This window comes from Euprymna scolopes, chromosome 2, assembly GCF_053919585.1.
Source record: "Euprymna scolopes isolate OS-2025 chromosome 2, ASM5391958v1, whole genome shotgun sequence".
In the NCBI taxonomy this organism is placed as follows: Eukaryota; Metazoa; Mollusca; class Cephalopoda; order Sepiida; family Sepiolidae; genus Euprymna; species Euprymna scolopes.
The window spans coordinates 192067887-192085626 of record NC_136483.1 but is presented as its reverse complement, the minus strand read 5'-3'; the positions used below and the strand labels follow the sequence as shown (position 1 = coordinate 192085626).

At 26.2% G+C, this 17740-nt stretch overlaps 1 protein-coding gene across 2 annotated transcripts in view; it reads left to right on the top strand.

Annotated features, from left to right (window-relative positions):
* LOC145300297 (cytochrome P450 3A14-like) overlaps window positions 1-17740 on the top strand; it is an 87058-nt gene that overhangs the window by 57231 nt on the left and 12087 nt on the right. For both annotated transcript variants that reach the window (XM_080144473.1, XM_080144472.1), the window contains exons 10-11: window positions 508-665; window positions 3686-3774. In XM_080144473.1, the coding sequence (XP_080000599.1) occupies window positions 508-665; window positions 3686-3774 (247 nt within the window). The remainder of the gene's footprint in view (window positions 1-507; window positions 666-3685; window positions 3775-17740) is intronic.

The window sequence follows — 17740 nt, the reverse complement described above, 5'->3', positions numbered from 1 at the left end:
GAGGAGGCGGACGACGACGACGACGACGACGACAGTGGTGATGGCGGCGGCGTATCATGTTATTGTCAAATGTTTCCATCATACTTATTCCGGAAATAACATCGAGTTAGATTTTCATTCTTGACCTTTCATTCAATAACATCGATTTATCTGCTAAAATCTTTTATTTTGATTTCGAGTTTATTATTTTCTTTCTTTTTTTTTGGGGGGGGGGAATTTCCATTTGTAAGAAAAAACAACAATTTTATCAACCAATCAACATTGATGATTAGCAAATGAAAATTACAGAATATATCCAGAAGTTTCTATTGCTAAATGAAATATCCGAGTGGATAACGTACATAATCGATGTGTGAGCCATATTAATTCATAATCATATTTTTACCCTTGATTTTTTATTTAATAAAATTAACTGAAACTTTCATCTGGTGAAATCCTTTATTTTAATTTGTAGTTTGTGGATACAAATTGATATGCTTTTTTTTTTTTTTTTAATTTTCTTACTAGGTTTAACGGATATAGAGATCATTGCTCAGTGCATGATTTTCTTGGTGGCTGGTTTTGAGACCACAGCATCCACACTTTCGTATTTTGCCTATTGCATAGCACTGAACCCTGATGTCCAGGATAAAATTTGCCAAGAAATACAAGAACAACTTGGACAGGTAAAGTCTTTTTTTGTTGTTGTTAAATTTATACAGTAAATGCTACAGTTACAAGTAAATACTACAAAAACACAGCTAATAATTTTATCAAAATTTATAAAAATTAATATGCAAGTGTTTAAGAAGGTTGTTGACGATGTAGAATACTGATATGGTGACGTGACCTATGAATAAAACCTGTATTTATGACGTTAGGTACTTAAATTTAACAGTAAGTCCATATATACTAATTTAAATAGGAGTTAAGCCTCCTCCTTAAATATTTTAGAATAGATATTTTAACATTTATTCTATTGTTTGCAAGTAAATAGCAACGATTTTTCAAACTTGGTGGGGGTCGCAATGTTCCCTTTCCTATAGTTTTAAATAGCGGATTAATCATAGAAATTAATATGCAAGAAATGAATATAGTTTTAAATAGCGGATTAATTATAGAAATTAATATTCAAGTGTTTAAGAAAGTTGTTAACGATGTAGAATAGCGATATGGTGAAGTGACCTATGAACAAAAACTTTATTTATAATGTTAGGTACTTAAATTTAACAGTAAGTCCATATATACTAATTTAAATAGGAATTCAACAAGAGATGAATATAGTTTTCAATAGGGGATTAATTATAGAAATTAAAATACAAGAAATTAATATGTAGGAGTCCTGTTGTTTGTCATATAGAAATAACGTGTAAAGTTGCTGGAATCAGCAGCAGCTGAATCGAATAATTAGTCGTACCGGGTTTTGATCGTACATAAGGGGGTTTACTAAAATTGCCCGACTAAATTGTACGATTATTTGCTCCTGCTGCTGTTTCACTGTTAAAGCAACTTTTACACGAACTTACTACTGGGTTTGTCTCCGCAAAATATCGTAAAATAAACAATAAATAAATTTACTCATGAATTTCAATCGAGAGATTATTTTTCTTGCAAATATATTTTTAGATTCATATAAAAAGTATTCACAATTTTTTATTTTTTAATATTATTTTTTTCCAATTCTGTGTGCTACTTTCATTCTGTTTTATTTATTTATTTATTTTTTTAATATTCTCTCTTAAGTCAGAAAGTAAACAAAATTGAAATACAACTATTTGTGTTGTGAGATATTTCAAATTTTGCTATAAATTTTTGGTTCAAAGTTTTAGAATATAGTTTGTGTTAAAAAATCAAAGTTAAATAAAAAGTCACTTTGGTTTATTTAAGATTTAGTTTGAACCTTTTTACTTCGTATCTCGTTCGGGCTGAATCTGATATCCTTGTATGCTTGAAGGGAATTCTCGATTAGGTTTTGCCGATACTCCTGTGTTTAGCATTACTCCAAACTCTATCGGTGCGTTTTCCAAAGTTCAAAGTCACCTTATTAATACATCTAAATAGTTCAACATTTAACAACAGGTTATTTGTGATGGTGATGGTGATGGTGATGATGATAGGCCCTAGATAAGTAAATGTGTTTACTTTTTTCAGTATATAATTGTCGATGGAAACTATGCAAGGAGTTTCTTCAGTTTTCTGTCATTGCTTCAACATCAGTGAATAGCAATTCTTGGGTGATAAGTAGTTTTGCATTTATTTTGGCTTTCAACTGAGAAAGATTGAAGAGTTTAACATTTATTCAATTTTTTTTTTTAATTCAATTTTCACCCCAAACAAGGCACAGTGCCACTTTGAAGCAGGGGGCTACTATCAGGGACTTAATTAGCGGGGCCTTATGAAGGGAGATGAGTAGAAAGATGTTTGTTAACATTACACTTGAACTTCTGCATATCAGTGCAGTTGAGAAAGCAGACTCCCGGAAGGGAGTTCCAAAGACCCGCAGTTCTGGAGAAGAAACTATTGGAGTAAAAGGCTTTCTTGCACCTAGGGATCTCTACTGTAAAGGGATGAGACTTAGTAGCTTGTTGGGTTTAGTTACGTCGGGGAGGTACAAGTGTTTGCAGTTCGTCAGAGTATTCACCATTAAAGTATTTGTAGAACAGGCAGAGGGATGCAACATCTCGTCGATGGGACAGAGGCTGAAGCCTAGATGACAGTTCAGGACCTATCAGGTTGGCGACTCTCTTTTGAATCCTGTCCAGGAGCGAGAGACAAGCAGCAGATGCACCAGCCCAGATATGACAACAGTACTCCATACATGGGCGAATGGTGGCCTTATAGAGGTATAGGATACTGTCAGGTGTAAGTAGTTTTCTAGCACGGTAGAGAGAGCCAACCTTCCTTGCAGCAGACTTGGCAATGCTCTCAATGTATCTATTCCAGTTCATATTCCCTGTAAACGTTAGGCCGAGGAGTTTAAAAGAAGTACTTTCAGGCAATGTGTTCTTGGCCATTGCTATTGGTGGTAGAGAAGGTTTCTTGTAGTTATTGAAGGAAACAAGCTTAGTCTTAGCAGCATTGAATGCGACCATCCATTTTTGTCCCCATTCCACTACAGATTGGAGGTCATCCTCTAGTGTTTCTGCCATTTCCTTGGATATGTGCTCATTTGTTTTCCCCTCATATCTGTTATAGAGAGTGGTGTCATCGGCAAATATACCCATCTCCGAAACAATTTTATCAGGGAGGTCATTTATGAATATCAGGAATAATAAAGGTCCAAGGATAGACCCCTGAGGTACTCCCGCATTTATGTCATATTGTTTAGATGTACGACCGTCGAGGACAACTTTGATTTTTCTATTACTTAAGAAGGATTTAATTACATTATGAATTCTTCCAGTGATTCCATATGATCTAATTTTCCTTAGAAGACCATCGTGCCATACCCTGTCAAAAGCCTTAGATATATTAAGGGCCACTGCTCTACCCTCCCCTGTTTTGTCCAAACTTCTAGTATGCAGCTAGGACTGATCTTCTGAAGGGTTGTTTTATGAGACGAAAAAATAAACCCAAAACAAGTTTGGTATAAGTACACGTTCTTGTTTGACATCACGAGGTCTTTAATGAACCTAATGTGCCTCCATCGAACTTGAATGAATTAATTTGATGTAAAGTAAGAACTGGTTTATATATTTTTTAATAGGAATCTCCGAATTATGACAATGTGCAAAAGCTGACCTATCTTGATATGTGTATGGATGAGACGTTGAGATTGTTTCCAATTGCTGTCATGTAAGTTTTGTTAATTTTTTTTCATACCATTTAATAAATATTAAAATACTAGCTGTACCCTGCCACGCGTTGCTGTGGCTTAATTTCGTGTAATGGAAAATTCTAATGAAAAGAGAAAATGCATGTTTCTTATATTCTTAGTACGGCAATCCACTCCAAAAAGTTTTTAAAAAAAAAGGCGAAAATGAAAAAAAAATATGGTACTCTTGCAGAATTGGATCCTGATCCTTGGGAGTTACCATCAATCATGGCTTGGGCTCGACCAACATTTAGTGGATTAAGCCGACAGTTGCTAAACCATTGAAACACTAAATAGTTTTCTTTTTTATTGTATTCAAAAATGTGAGTTTTTAATTAATATTTGGGTAAGAGGGAGGGGTGTTACTATACACAGATTCGAAAAAGTTGTTCAAAAACGAATAAATGAAAGCAAAGGTAAGGTAAATTACGTTTCTATCTAACTGGATAATTTTTTAGTGTTTTTATTTAATGTAAAATGTTTAATCGGCTCAAAAACGCAGTGTTTATCTATGTATTTGAAAAAGACGAATGGTCGCGGACTCTGTTGAATACATTAAGTTTGGGAAAATCAGTTAAAAACTATACAAAACAATGTCAGACACCTACTGATTATATGTTATTGTGACATAGGCTGACATATTCGGTGGGTTTCTGATAGTATTTTGTATAATTTTTTAGTTTTAAATCATTTTCTCAAACTTAACATCATCAACAGTGTCCATCACCGTTTGTATTTTTCAAATACACTGATAAACACTGTTCTTCGAGCCAACTAAACGTTATAGTAAATAAAACGGGTTTGTATTACTAAACACAGAAACGAAAAAGTTGTTGAAAAATAAATATAACAAATAAATGTTATCAAAGGCAAGATAAGTTACTTTTCTACCTAACTGGATAAGATTTTAGTGTTTTTATTTAGTGTAAAATGTTTAATCGGGTTGAAAAAATGTAGTGTTTATCTGTATATTGGAAAAATACAAATGGCGGCAGACTGTTGAACACATTAACTTTGGGAAAATGAGTTAAAACTAAAAAACTATACAAAATACTGTCAGGAACTCACTCAATATATGTTACTGTGACATAGGCAGACATGTATTCAGTGGTTTTTTATTTTGTATAGTTTTTTTTTAGTTTTAACTCATTTTCCCAAACCTAATGTGTTAACACAGTCTGCCGCCATTTGTAATTTTCAAATATAACAGTAAGCGCTGTGTTTTTTTAGCCAAATAAAAATTTTGCATTAAAAACAAAAAAAATTATCCATTTCGGTAATAAAGTAACATATCTTGCCTTTGATAATATTTGTTATACATTTATTTTTTGACAGCTTTTTCGAATCTATATGTACAGTAGTACAAACCCAATAAAAACACTAAAATTATCCAATTAGGTAGAAAAGTAACTTATCTTGCCTTTGAAAATATTTACTTGTTATATATTTGTTTTTGTTGACAACTTTTTCAAGTCTTTGTGCAAGTACAAACCTAAAGGTGTATTTTTCTGTATGATTTTATTTTTGTTACCGCACTTAAATTTAAATTTCACGATATCTTTTTGGGGGGAGGGTATTTTTTTTTACATTAGGTCCACCTCCACAATTTTCGACTATGCTGAATAAGAAAATCTCATTTAAAATTTGCAGAGGCCATTAGTTTTCGAGATATAAAGACCTGTACTATGCACTATAATTCACTGACGGCCATGAATAAACACTGCCAACCTCCCCCATATTAAGAACAGCTTTCGGAATAAACAACACCCATGCCTAACCATATGTTTTAACCTTTTACCTGTCTTTCGTCTTTTAAAAACGGCTTTTGGAATAAATACCACCATTCTCTCCATGGTAAGAACGGAATTCAGAATAAACACCCCCAACCTACCCATGTTAAAAATTGTGGAGGTGGACCTAATGTGAAAATTTACCTTTTGTTTTTTTAATAAATTGTTAGTTGAAAGCACAGAATAGTGACAAAACATCATCCCCTCCCCTTGGTAAGAATAGCAAAAAAACAAAATAATGGTTTTCTTGGTAGAAACTTTTCTGTATTTCACCTAACAATTTCTGATGCTAATGAACTTACTAATCCGCGCTATTTTTTAAATCGAATTTCCTAGTTTAATTAAAGTTTTATGATATGTTTTTTTATTCAATTGTAAGGTTAAAGTACAGAATAGATACAAAACACCCTCCCCTCCCCATGTTAAGAATGACTTTTTAAATAATAACGTTATTATTTCAGCACGGATCACTCTCTACATGAGTACCTAATATTTTTTTTCAGCCATTCTTACGATAGAGAGGGGATGGTGTTTTGTAACTATTCTGTGCTTTTTTAACTAACAATTTATTATTAAAAAAAAGACATTGTGTAATTATAAAAAAATAAAAAGATATTGTGAAAGTTGAATTTAACTTGAAAAAAAACAAAAAATAATGTGAACGGCGCGTTCAACATTGTAGCCGGACCTTATTTGGCAATAAGGTCACGTGAGTCGATTAATGGGTGCTAATGCACTTACTGATCCGCGCTATTTTTTAAATCGTATTTTCAAGCTTAATTAAAGTTTTATGTTTTTGGAGTATTTTTTTTAGATTAGGTCCACCTCCACAATTTTCTTTTAAATGACGACTTCTCAAGGTTTCCGACTTTGCTGAATAAAGAAATCGCATTGAAATTTTGCAGAAATAAGTAGTTATCGAGATATAGATAGTTGTTTTATGCATTGTATTCTTTGACGGCCATCTTTGTTACATGCTTAGATTTGTTTATGACGCGCGCAAGCGTGTAAAAAAGACGGCTGCCAGAGATTACAATGCATTATACAAATTTTTCATATCTCGATAACTACTTATTTCTGCAAAATTTCAATGCGATTTCCGTATTCAGCATAGTCGAAAACCTACAAAAGTCGTCATTTAAAAGAAAACTGTGGAGGTGGACCTAATCTAAAAATTTTCCGTTTTTTTCATTCAATTGTAAGGTTAAAGTACAGAATAGGTACAAAACACCCTCTTCTCCCAATGTTAAGAATGGGTTTTTAAATAATAACGTTATTATTTCAGCACGGATCAATAAGTGCACGAGTACCCAATTTCTGTAAACGCATTCATATTTTCTTATATAAAAACAACTTCTGTAAAAAAAAAAAAATAAAAAAAACGTGCACTTTCAATCAATGAAATAATAACGTTATTATTTAAAAAGCCATTCTTAACATGGGGAGGGGAGGGGTTTTGTACCTAATAACGTTATTATTTCAGCACGGATCAATAAGTGCACGAGTACCCAATTTCTTTAATAAAGGAAAGGCATTCATATTTTCTTATGTAAAAACAACTTCTGTAAAAAAAAAAAGAAAAGAAAAAACGTGTACTTTCAATTTTTGTTAAAAAAGGTTTTCTTGGAAAACAAAACAAAAAAATACGGTAAAAAAGCAATGAACAAAACATTAATCGGTATTCATGCAGAGAGTGATCTGTGCTCAAATAATAACGTTATTATTTAAAAAGCCATTCTTAAGATGGGGAGGGGGTTTTGTACCTATTCTGTACTTTAACCTTACAATTGAATAAAAAACATATCATAAAACTTTAATTAAACATGGAAACGCGATTTAAAAAATAGTGCAGATCACTCTCTGCATTAGCACCGAAAGTACAGAATAGTTAGAAAACATCCTCCCCTCCATTTTAAGAATGGCTTTCTAAATAATGTTAATGATTCAGTACTGTTCCTTGTCTGCTTAAGTTTAACTTTTGTTCATTAAATTGTAAGGTGAAAGTCCAGAATAGTTACAAAACACCCCTATCCCCATGTTAAGAATGGCTTTCTAAATAATTACGTCATTAAGTACCATTTCTTGTTTTTAAATTGTTAGGTGAAAGGACAGAATTGTTACAAAATACCATCCCCATGTTAAGAATGTCTTTCTAAATAACATTATTTTAGCACGGTATTTTCTATGCATTTTTTGTTTATTAAATTGTTAGGTGAAACTATAGAATAGATGCAAAACTCCTTCCCCATGTGAAGAATAGCTTTCTAAATAGAGGTATTATTTCAGCATGGTACCTTCTCTGCATAAGTACTATCTTTTGTTTATTAAATTGTTAGGTGAAAATATAAAATAGTTACAGAACACCCTCCCTTTCCCATGTTAAGAATGGCTTTCTTAATAGCGTTATTTCAGCACGGTACCTTCTCTGCATAAGTACCATCTTTTGTTTATTAAATTGTTAGGTGAAAGTATAGAATAGTAACAAAACGTCCTCCCCATGTTAAGAATGGCTTTCTAAATAACGTTATTATTCTATTATATTATTATGGTACTTTCTCTGCATAAGTACCATGTTTTGTTTATTAAATTGTTAGGTGAAAGTACAGTACTCATGCAGAGAGTGATCCGTGTTGAAATAATAACGTTAATATTTAAAAAGCCATTTTTAACATGGGGGAGGGGAGGGTGTTTTGTGCCTAATCTGTATTTTAACCTTACAATTGAATAAAAAAAACATATAATAAAACTTTAATTAAACCTGGAAATACGATTTAAAAAATAGCGGACCACTCTTTGCATTAGCACCAAATATTATTTAAGCAAGTTACCAATCCGTAAAAAAAAAAACTGTACTTTTACCAACCAATCTTATATCGAAAAACAAAAAAAACAAAAAAAAACTCAAAAAGCAAGCGACAAACTTTTTTTTTTGCCTTATATAATAAAGAAAAATGTTTAAATTAAAAAATTTGCAAGATAAACAAAATGAATTATGTTTTTTTGTGTTTTTTTTTACTTATCGAGTAAACAGAAAATGAAATCTACTTCGTTTCGTGGCTGTGAAATGAATCGAACCGGAAGTTCAGTTTTATCAACAAAACAGGTTCGCACGAACGTTACGAAAATGTATTTATTTTATTTAATATTTTAATAATTCGCGAGGTAAATTTATTTTAATAATATAAAAACATCCCTCGACTCTAAAGATGGGTTGTCTGAAAATTTCAAATAAATCGGTAACGTAGAAATGTAGTTTTATTCGCTTATAACGAACCAAGAATTACATTTTTATATATATAGATTAAAAAAAAACATTAAAATATTAAAAACCATTAAAAAAATATTTAAGAAAACCATTCAAAATATTAAAATAAAACATTAAAATATTTTTAAAAACATTAAAATATAAAATAACATTAAAATGTTAAAAAACATTAAAATGTTAAAAAAACATTAAAATATTAAATAAACATCACAATATTTAAAAACGAACATAATATTTAAAAATTATAATATTAAAAAACATTAAAATATAAAAACGTCAAAATATTTTCAAAAAACATGATAATATTTAAAAAAATTAAATTATTAAAACACATTAAAATATAAAAAAACATTAAAATATAAAAAAACATTAAAATATAAAAAAAACATTAAAATATAAAAAACATTAAAATATTAATAAAATTATGCGACATAATGTAAATAGAGAGAATTCTTATTTTTATATTAAGTAGATAAATAAAAAAAAAACTGAAATGCATTCTGGTGGCTGATGTTGTAAACATATCTAGTTAAACTACTTTTTTGTTATTTGGGGGATGGGGCGCTTGTTCATCTTTGTGGGATCGTATTTAGTTTTAAAAACAGACAACGTTTTTAAATGAGGTGAACTGATTCGGTCTAGAAACAGTCTCTTAAAAACACACCTAAGCTTTTATATGGTTCGAATTTGATCAATCAATTTGACGAGCATTTTAGCTACTTCCCTTGATCGATCCTTCTAAACAAGAGCATCAATATTTTATAAATTTTAACCAAATTATAATTTTATAATAGTTCGGATCAATTAATAATATAAGCAAACGACTATATAGTACTAGCAAAGTCTCGACTTTAACATTTGAACATGATCTTGAAAAGTGCTGTGCACTATCTCTAGGTTAGAGACCATCATCATGTCAGGTTTGGTCATGATTGCTCCAGTGGTGTGGCCTGTAGGAGAGTATATATATACATAGGCTATGACCTTGATCTTTACCTTGGAAAATGGTGTGCACCATTTGGTGTAGGGGGGGGCATCATCATGCCAGGTTTGGTTATAATCGGTCCAGTGATGTATGCTGTAGGAGAGTATATATACATACGCTTTCGCCTTGACCTTTGATCTTAACCTTGAAAAATGGTGTGCACCATCCCTAGGTGGAAGACCATCATCATTCCAGGTTAGGTCATGGTCGGTCCAGTGATCTGGGCTGCAGGAGAGTTGTACGCACACATACACGCTACTACTTTATATATGTAGGTAACAATATATCATTGCCAGCCAGTATCTGGTCGATAGAGATTACAATAAACATTACAGGACTATTTATTGTAGCTGCAAATTACAAAGTCACTAAGACTGCACGTTACATACAGCGCCTGGCGTTCCCAAATAATCATCCATCTGATTAGGTTTTACTTTGGTGATATTACGGGAACTGGTGTGGCAACGTGATTATAGTCGTTGTTCCATAGTAATTAACTTTAATTTGCAAAATATTTTGTTTCATATTTTTTAAGTATTAATTTGATTTAAATATGTTCAATTGATTTTTTTCCATGCATTGAATTACATTTCCAAAAAATGTAAATATTTTTTTACAAGAAATTAAGAAAATATACAAAAAGGTATGGCATGTCAATGAGCTAAACAAAAATGAAGTCAAAAAGACTCCCGGGCAACACCAGGCAGATAAAGCTTATAATTAGTATTATTGGATCAATATTTCAAAATATTCAAATCACTTCAACCAAAATTATTGATATCATTATATAAACAGGGACTGCTTATTATCAAATGCATTTATCAAATACAAGCATGAAATATTCATAAAATATTCTTAAAGTCCAAGCGATCCATTAAGCACACACTCATTTTGTGGTAGGAGGGTGAATGAGTGTAGAAAGAAAAAAAAAATTCACAGGGTGTCTTCGATATCGAAGATTGAAATTCGAAATTTGAATGTGTTTAATTTTTTATCTTTCGCGTTTTGAAGCGTGAGGTTCATTGAATATGTTATCAATAATTATTATCTTTCAAATGAGGATAAAAAATGTTTTTACGAAAACGCTAAAATGTACATACTTTTAAATCTTTAAAACTAAATTTAAAATTCAATTTTAGAATGTGTAAAATTTCCATGTACATAAAGTATACTTTAAAGAATCGATACCAAAAAAAAAAAAAAGAATTAAAAAAAAAAAAAGAAAAAAACAGAGTGTGAAAATTATAAGTATTAATTATATCTGCAAATGTCGTTTTAATTAATTTTTTCAAGCTACGGTAGCCCGTTATGGTTTACAAAAAGCTGTTATCTCCCTTTTTGAAAATTAACTATGTCTATGAAGACATGGGTTTCCGTAGATGACAGTTGCGACATCCCAACAAGTTGCATCCTCTAAGAGGGTTACCAAAAACGGCCATTTTAAGGATCACCAAACTCTAATGAAAGTCTTTGTCAACTTGCTTTATGTAATAAAGAATTGGGTAATAAAATAAATAGAAAAAAAAGCAGTTTTTCGTTACTTTTAAGAAGTATTAGGAAAAATGTAAAGCTTGATTGATCAATTATTATGAAGGAAAAAAATTATAAAGCTAAAAGTAACATATTTTACCATAAATGGCGTTTGTAATTATAATTTAATTCAATTATTTTTTAAAGAAAAGGTATTTGCCTGCCTAGTTACATTAAGTCATGAAAATGCTTAAATATGGGTTCCCATACCTAATATCCAAGATGGCGGTGATAGGTAAAATGTACGAGTCCATGATAAAAAATGGTATTATTTGAATTTATTAAAATATAAGATAATTATATTCTAATATTTTTGGTTATTCTTATAGCCAATTATAGTAAATTTAATTTAGGCATAAAAAAGTTTAATTGAAAACCTTTTTAAAAAAGATTTATGTTTTATTCTACGTCTGGGTTAAATGCGATTTGTTTTGTTTTTTTGTTTGTTTGTTTTTTGTTTTTTTAATGTAAAACTTTAAATTCTATTAAAAATTATAGAAAAGTATTATGTTATTCTGCTTTTAACATAATAATCTTCAGGGTATTATCTTTCTGATAAAACCAAAAGTTGTTCAGAAATAATGGATTTTCATCGATTTTAATAAGCTTCCGAAAAAGCAGTTTTCGATCGATTGGCGGTCACTATTGATAACTGAAAATAAAATAATAAATATGATAAAAACACGAAACATTCATAGATTGTTTTTACGATTATTTGTTTGTTTTTTCTTTACGGTAAGGTTGTATAAAAAATGTAGCAAAATATTATTTAAAAGACATGAAACATTTATAGAGGTTTAATAATAAGTTTTTGTTTTTTTTACAAAAAGGTTGTATAAAAATGTAGCAAAATATAATTTAAAAAACATGAAACATTTATAGAGGTTTAATAATAATGTTTTTGTTTTTTTTACAAAAAGGTTGTATAAAAATGTAGCAAAATATTATTTAAAAAACATGAAACATTTATAGAGGTTTAATAATATGTTTTTTAAAAAACGTGAAACATTTATAGAGGTTTAATAATATTTTTTTTGTTTTTTTTACAAAAAGGTTGTATAAAAATGTAGCAAAATATTATTTAAAAGACATGAAACATTTATAGAGGTTTAATAATATTTTTTTTTGTTTTTTTTACAAAAAGGTTGTATAAAAATGTAGCAAAATATTATTTAAAAGACATGAAACATTTATAGAGGTTTAATAATATGTTTTTTTGTTTTTTAGAGAAAGGTTGTATAAAAATGTAGCAAAATATTATTTAAAAAACATGAAACATTTATAGAGGTTTAAGAATAATTTTTTTGTTTTTTTTTACAAAAAGGTTGTATAAAAAATGTAGCAAAATATTATTTAAAAAACATGAAACATTTATAGAGGTTTAAGAATAATTTTTTTGCTTTTTTTTACAGAAAGGTTGTATAAAAAAATGTAGCAAAATATTATTTAAAAAACATGAAACATTTATACAGGTTTAATAATAATTTTTTTGTTTTTTTTTTACAAAAAGGTTGTATAAAAAATGTAGCAAAATATTATTTAAAAAACATGAAACATTTATAGAGGTTTAAGAATAATTTTTTTGTTTTTTTTACAAAAAGGTTGTATAAAAATGTAGCAAAATATTATTTAAAAAACATGAAACATTTATAGAGGTTTAAGAATAATTTTTTTGTTTTTTTTACAAAAAGGTTGTATAAAAATGTAGCAAAATATTATTTAAAAAACATGAAACATTTATAGAGGTTTAATAATAATTTTTTTGTTTTTTTTACAAAAAGGTTGTATAAAAATGTAGCAAAATATTATTTTAAAAACGTGAAACATTTATAGAGGTTTAATAATATTTTTTTGTTTTTTTTACAAAAAGGTTGTATAAAAATGTAGCAAAATATTATTTAAAAGACATGAAACATTTATAGAGGTTTAATAATATTTTTTTTTGTTTTTTTTACAAAAATGTTGTATAAAAATGTAGCAAAATATTATTTAAAAAACATGAAACATTTATAGAGGTTTAATAATATGTTTTTTTGTTTTTTAGAGAAATGTTGTATAAAAATGTAGCAAAATATTATTTAAAAAACATGAAACATTTATAGAGGTTTAAGAATAATTTTTTTGTTTTTTTTTACAAAAAGGTTGTATAAAAATGTAGCAAAATATTATTTAAAAAACATGAAACATTTATAGAGGTTTAATAATAATTTTTTTGTTTTTTTTTACAAAAAGGTTGTATAAAAATGTAGCAAAATATTATTTAAAAAACATGAAACATTTATAGAGGTTTAATAATAATTTTTTTGTTTTTTTTACAAAAAGGTTGTATAAAAATGTAGCAAAATATTATTTAAAAAACATGAAACATCTATAGAGGTTTAATAATAATTTTTTTGTTTTTTTTACAAAAAGGTTGTATAAAAATGTAGCAAAATATTATTTAAAAAACATGAAACATTTATAGAGGTTTAATAATAATTTTTTTGTTTTTTTTAGAGAAAGGTTGTATAAAAATGTAGCAAAATATTATTTGAAAAACATGAAACATTTATAGAGGTTTAATAATAATTTTTTTGTTTTTTTTACAAAAAGGTTGTATAAAGATGTAGCAAAATATTATTTAAAAAACATGAAACATTTATAGAGGTTTAATAATAATTTTTTTGTTTTTTTAGAGAAAGGTTGTATAAAAAATGTAGCAAAATATTATTTTAAAAACGTGAAACATTTATAGAGGTTTAATAATATTTTTTTGTTTTTTTTACAAAAAGGTTGTATAAAAATGTAGCAAAATATTATTTAAAAAACATGAAACATTTATAGAGGTTTAATAATAATTTTTTTGTTTTTTTTTTACAAAAAGGTTGTATAAAAAATGTAGCAAAATATTATTTAAAAAACATGAAACATTTATAGAGGTTTAATAATAATTTTTTTGTTTTTTTAGAGAAAGGTTGTATAAAAAATGTAGCAAAATATTATTTGAAAAACATGAAACATTTATAGAGGTTTAATAATAATTTTTTTGTTTTTTTTACAAAAAGGTTGTATAAAGATGTAGCAAAATATTATTTAAAAAACATGAAACATTTATAGAGGTTTAATAATAATTTTTTTGTTTTTTTAGAGAAAGGTTGTATAAAAAATGTAGCAAAATATTATTTTAAAAACGTGAAACATTTATAGAGGTTTAATAATATTTTTTTGTTTTTTTTACAAAAAGGTTGTATAAAAATGTAGCAAAATATTATTTAAAAAACATGAAACATTTATAGAGGTTTAATAATAATTTTTTTGTTTTTTTTTTACAAAAAGGTTGTATAAAAAATGTAGCAAAATATTATTTAAAAAACATGAAACATTTATAGAGGTTTAATAATAATTTTTTTGTTTTTTTAGAGAAAGGTTGTATAAAAAATGTAGCAAAATATTATTTGAAAAACATGAAACATTTATAGAGGTTTAATAATAATTTTTTTGTTTTTTTTACAAAAAGGTTGTATAAAGATGTAGCAAAATATTATTTAAAAAACATGAAACATTTATAGAGGTTTAATAATATTTTTTTTGTTTTTTTAGAGAAAGGTTGTATAAAAAATGTAGCAAAATATTATTTAAAAAACATGAAACATTTATAGAGGTTTAATAATATTTTTTTGTTTTTTTTACAAAAAGGTTGTATAAAAATGTAGCAAAATATTATTTAAAAAACATGAAACATTTATAGAGGTTTAATAATAATTTTTTTGTTTTTTTTTTACAAAAAGGTTGTATAAAAAATGTAGCAAAATATTATTTAAAAAACATGAAACATTTATAGAGGTTTAATAATAATTTTTTTGTTTTTTTAGAGAAAGGTTGTATAAAAAATGTAGCAAAATATTATTTGAAAAACATGAAACATTTATAGAGGTTTAATAATAATTCTTTTGTTTTTTTTACAAAAAGGTTGTATAAAGATGTAGCAAAATATTATTTAAAAAACATGAAACATTTATAGAGGTTTAATAATAATTTTTTTGTTTTTTTAGAGAAAGGTTGTATAAAAAATGTAGCAAAATATTATTTAAAAAACATGAAACATTTATAGAGGTTTAATAATATTTTTTTGTTTTTTTTACAAAAAGGTTGTATAAAAATGTAGCAAAATATTATTTAAAAAACATGAAACATTTATAGAGGTTTAATAATAATTTTTTTGTTTTTTTTTTACAAAAAGGTTGTATAAAAAATGTAGCAAAATATTATTTAAAAAACATGAAACATTTATAGAGGTTTAATAATAATTTTTTTGTTTTTTTAGAGAAAGGTTGTATAAAAAATGTAGCAAAATATTATTTGAAAAACATGAAACATTTATAGAGGTTTAATAATAATTTTTTTGTTTTTTTTTTACAAAAAGGTTGTATAAAAAATGTAGCAAAATATTATTTAAAAAACATGAAACATTTATAGAGGTTTAATAATAATTTTTTTGTTTTTTTAGAGAAAGGTTGTATAAAAAATGTAGCAAAATATTATTTAAAAAACATGAAACATTTATAGAGGTTTAATAATAATTTTTTTGTTTTTTTTTTACAAAAAGGTTGTATAAAAAATGTAGCAAAATATTATTTAAAAAACATGAAACATTTATAGAGGTTTAATAATAATTTTTTTGTTTTTTTAGAGAAAGGTTGTATAAAAAATGTAGCAAAATATTATTTAAAAAACATGAAACATTTATAGAGGTTTAATAATAATTTTTTTGTTTTTTTAGAGAAAGGTTGTATAAAAAATGTAGCAAAATATTATTTGAAAAACATGAAACATTTATAGAGGTTTAATAATAATTTTTTTGTTTTTTTAGAGAAAGGTTGTATAAAAAATGTAGCAAAATATTATTTGAAAAACATGAAACATTTATAGAGGTTTAATAATAATTTTTTTGTTTTTTTTACAAAAAGGTTGTATAAAGATGTAGCAAAATATTATTTAAAAAACATGAAACATTTATAGAGGTTTAATAATAATTTTTTTGTTTTTTTAGAGAAAGGTTGTATAAAAAATGTAGCAAAATATTATTTAAAAAACATGAAACATTTATAGAGGTTTAATAATATTTTTTTGTTTTTTTTACAAAAAGGTTGTATAAAAATGTAGCAAAATATTATTTAAAAAACATGAAACATTTATAGAGGTTTAATAATAATTTTTTTGTTTTTTTTTAGAGAAAGGTTGTATAAAAAATGTAGCAAAATATTATTTAAAAAACATGAAACATTTATAGAGGTTTAATAATAATTTTTTTGTTTTTTTAGAGAAAGGTTGTATAAAAAATGTAGCAAAATATTATTTGAAAAACATGAAACATTTATAGAGGTTTAATAATAATTCTTTTGTTTTTTTTACAAAAAGGTTGTATAAAGATGTAGCAAAATATTATTTAAAAAACATGAAACATTTATAGAGGTTTAATAATAATTTTTTTGTTTTTTTAGAGAAAGGTTGTATAAAAAATGTAGCAAAATATTATTTAAAAAACATGAAACATTTATAGAGGTTTAATAATATTTTTTTGTTTTTTTTACAAAAAGGTTGTATAAAAATGTAGCAAAATATTATTTAAAAAACATGAAACATTTATAGAGGTTTAATAATAATTTTTTTGTTTTTTTTTTACAAAAAGGTTGTATAAAAAATGTAGCAAAATATTATTTAAAAAACATGAAACATTTATAGAGGTTTAATAATAATTTTTTTGTTTTTTTAGAGAAAGGTTGTATAAAAAATGTAGCAAAATATTATTTGAAAAACATGAAACATTTATAGAGGTTTAATAATAATTTTTTTGTTTTTTTTTTACAAAAAGGTTGTATAAAAAATGTAGCAAAATATTATTTAAAAAACATGAAACATTTATAGAGGTTTAATAATAATTTTTTTGTTTTTTTAGAGAAAGGTTGTATAAAAAATGTAGCAAAATATTATTTAAAAAACATGAAACATTTATAGAGGTTTAATAATAATTTTTTTGTTTTTTTTTTACAAAAAGGTTGTATAAAAAATGTAGCAAAATATTATTTAAAAAACATGAAACATTTATAGAGGTTTAATAATAATTTTTTTGTTTTTTTAGAGAAAGGTTGTATAAAAAATGTAGCAAAATATTATTTAAAAAACATGAAACATTTATAGAGGTTTAATAATAATTTTTTTGTTTTTTTTTTACAAAAAGGTTGTATAAAAAATGTAGCAAAATATTATTTAAAAAACATGAAACATTTATAGAGGTTTAATAATAATTTTTTTGTTTTTTTAGAGAAAGGTTGTATAAAAAATGTAGCAAAATATTATTTAAAAAACATGAAACATTTATAGAGGTTTAATAATAATTT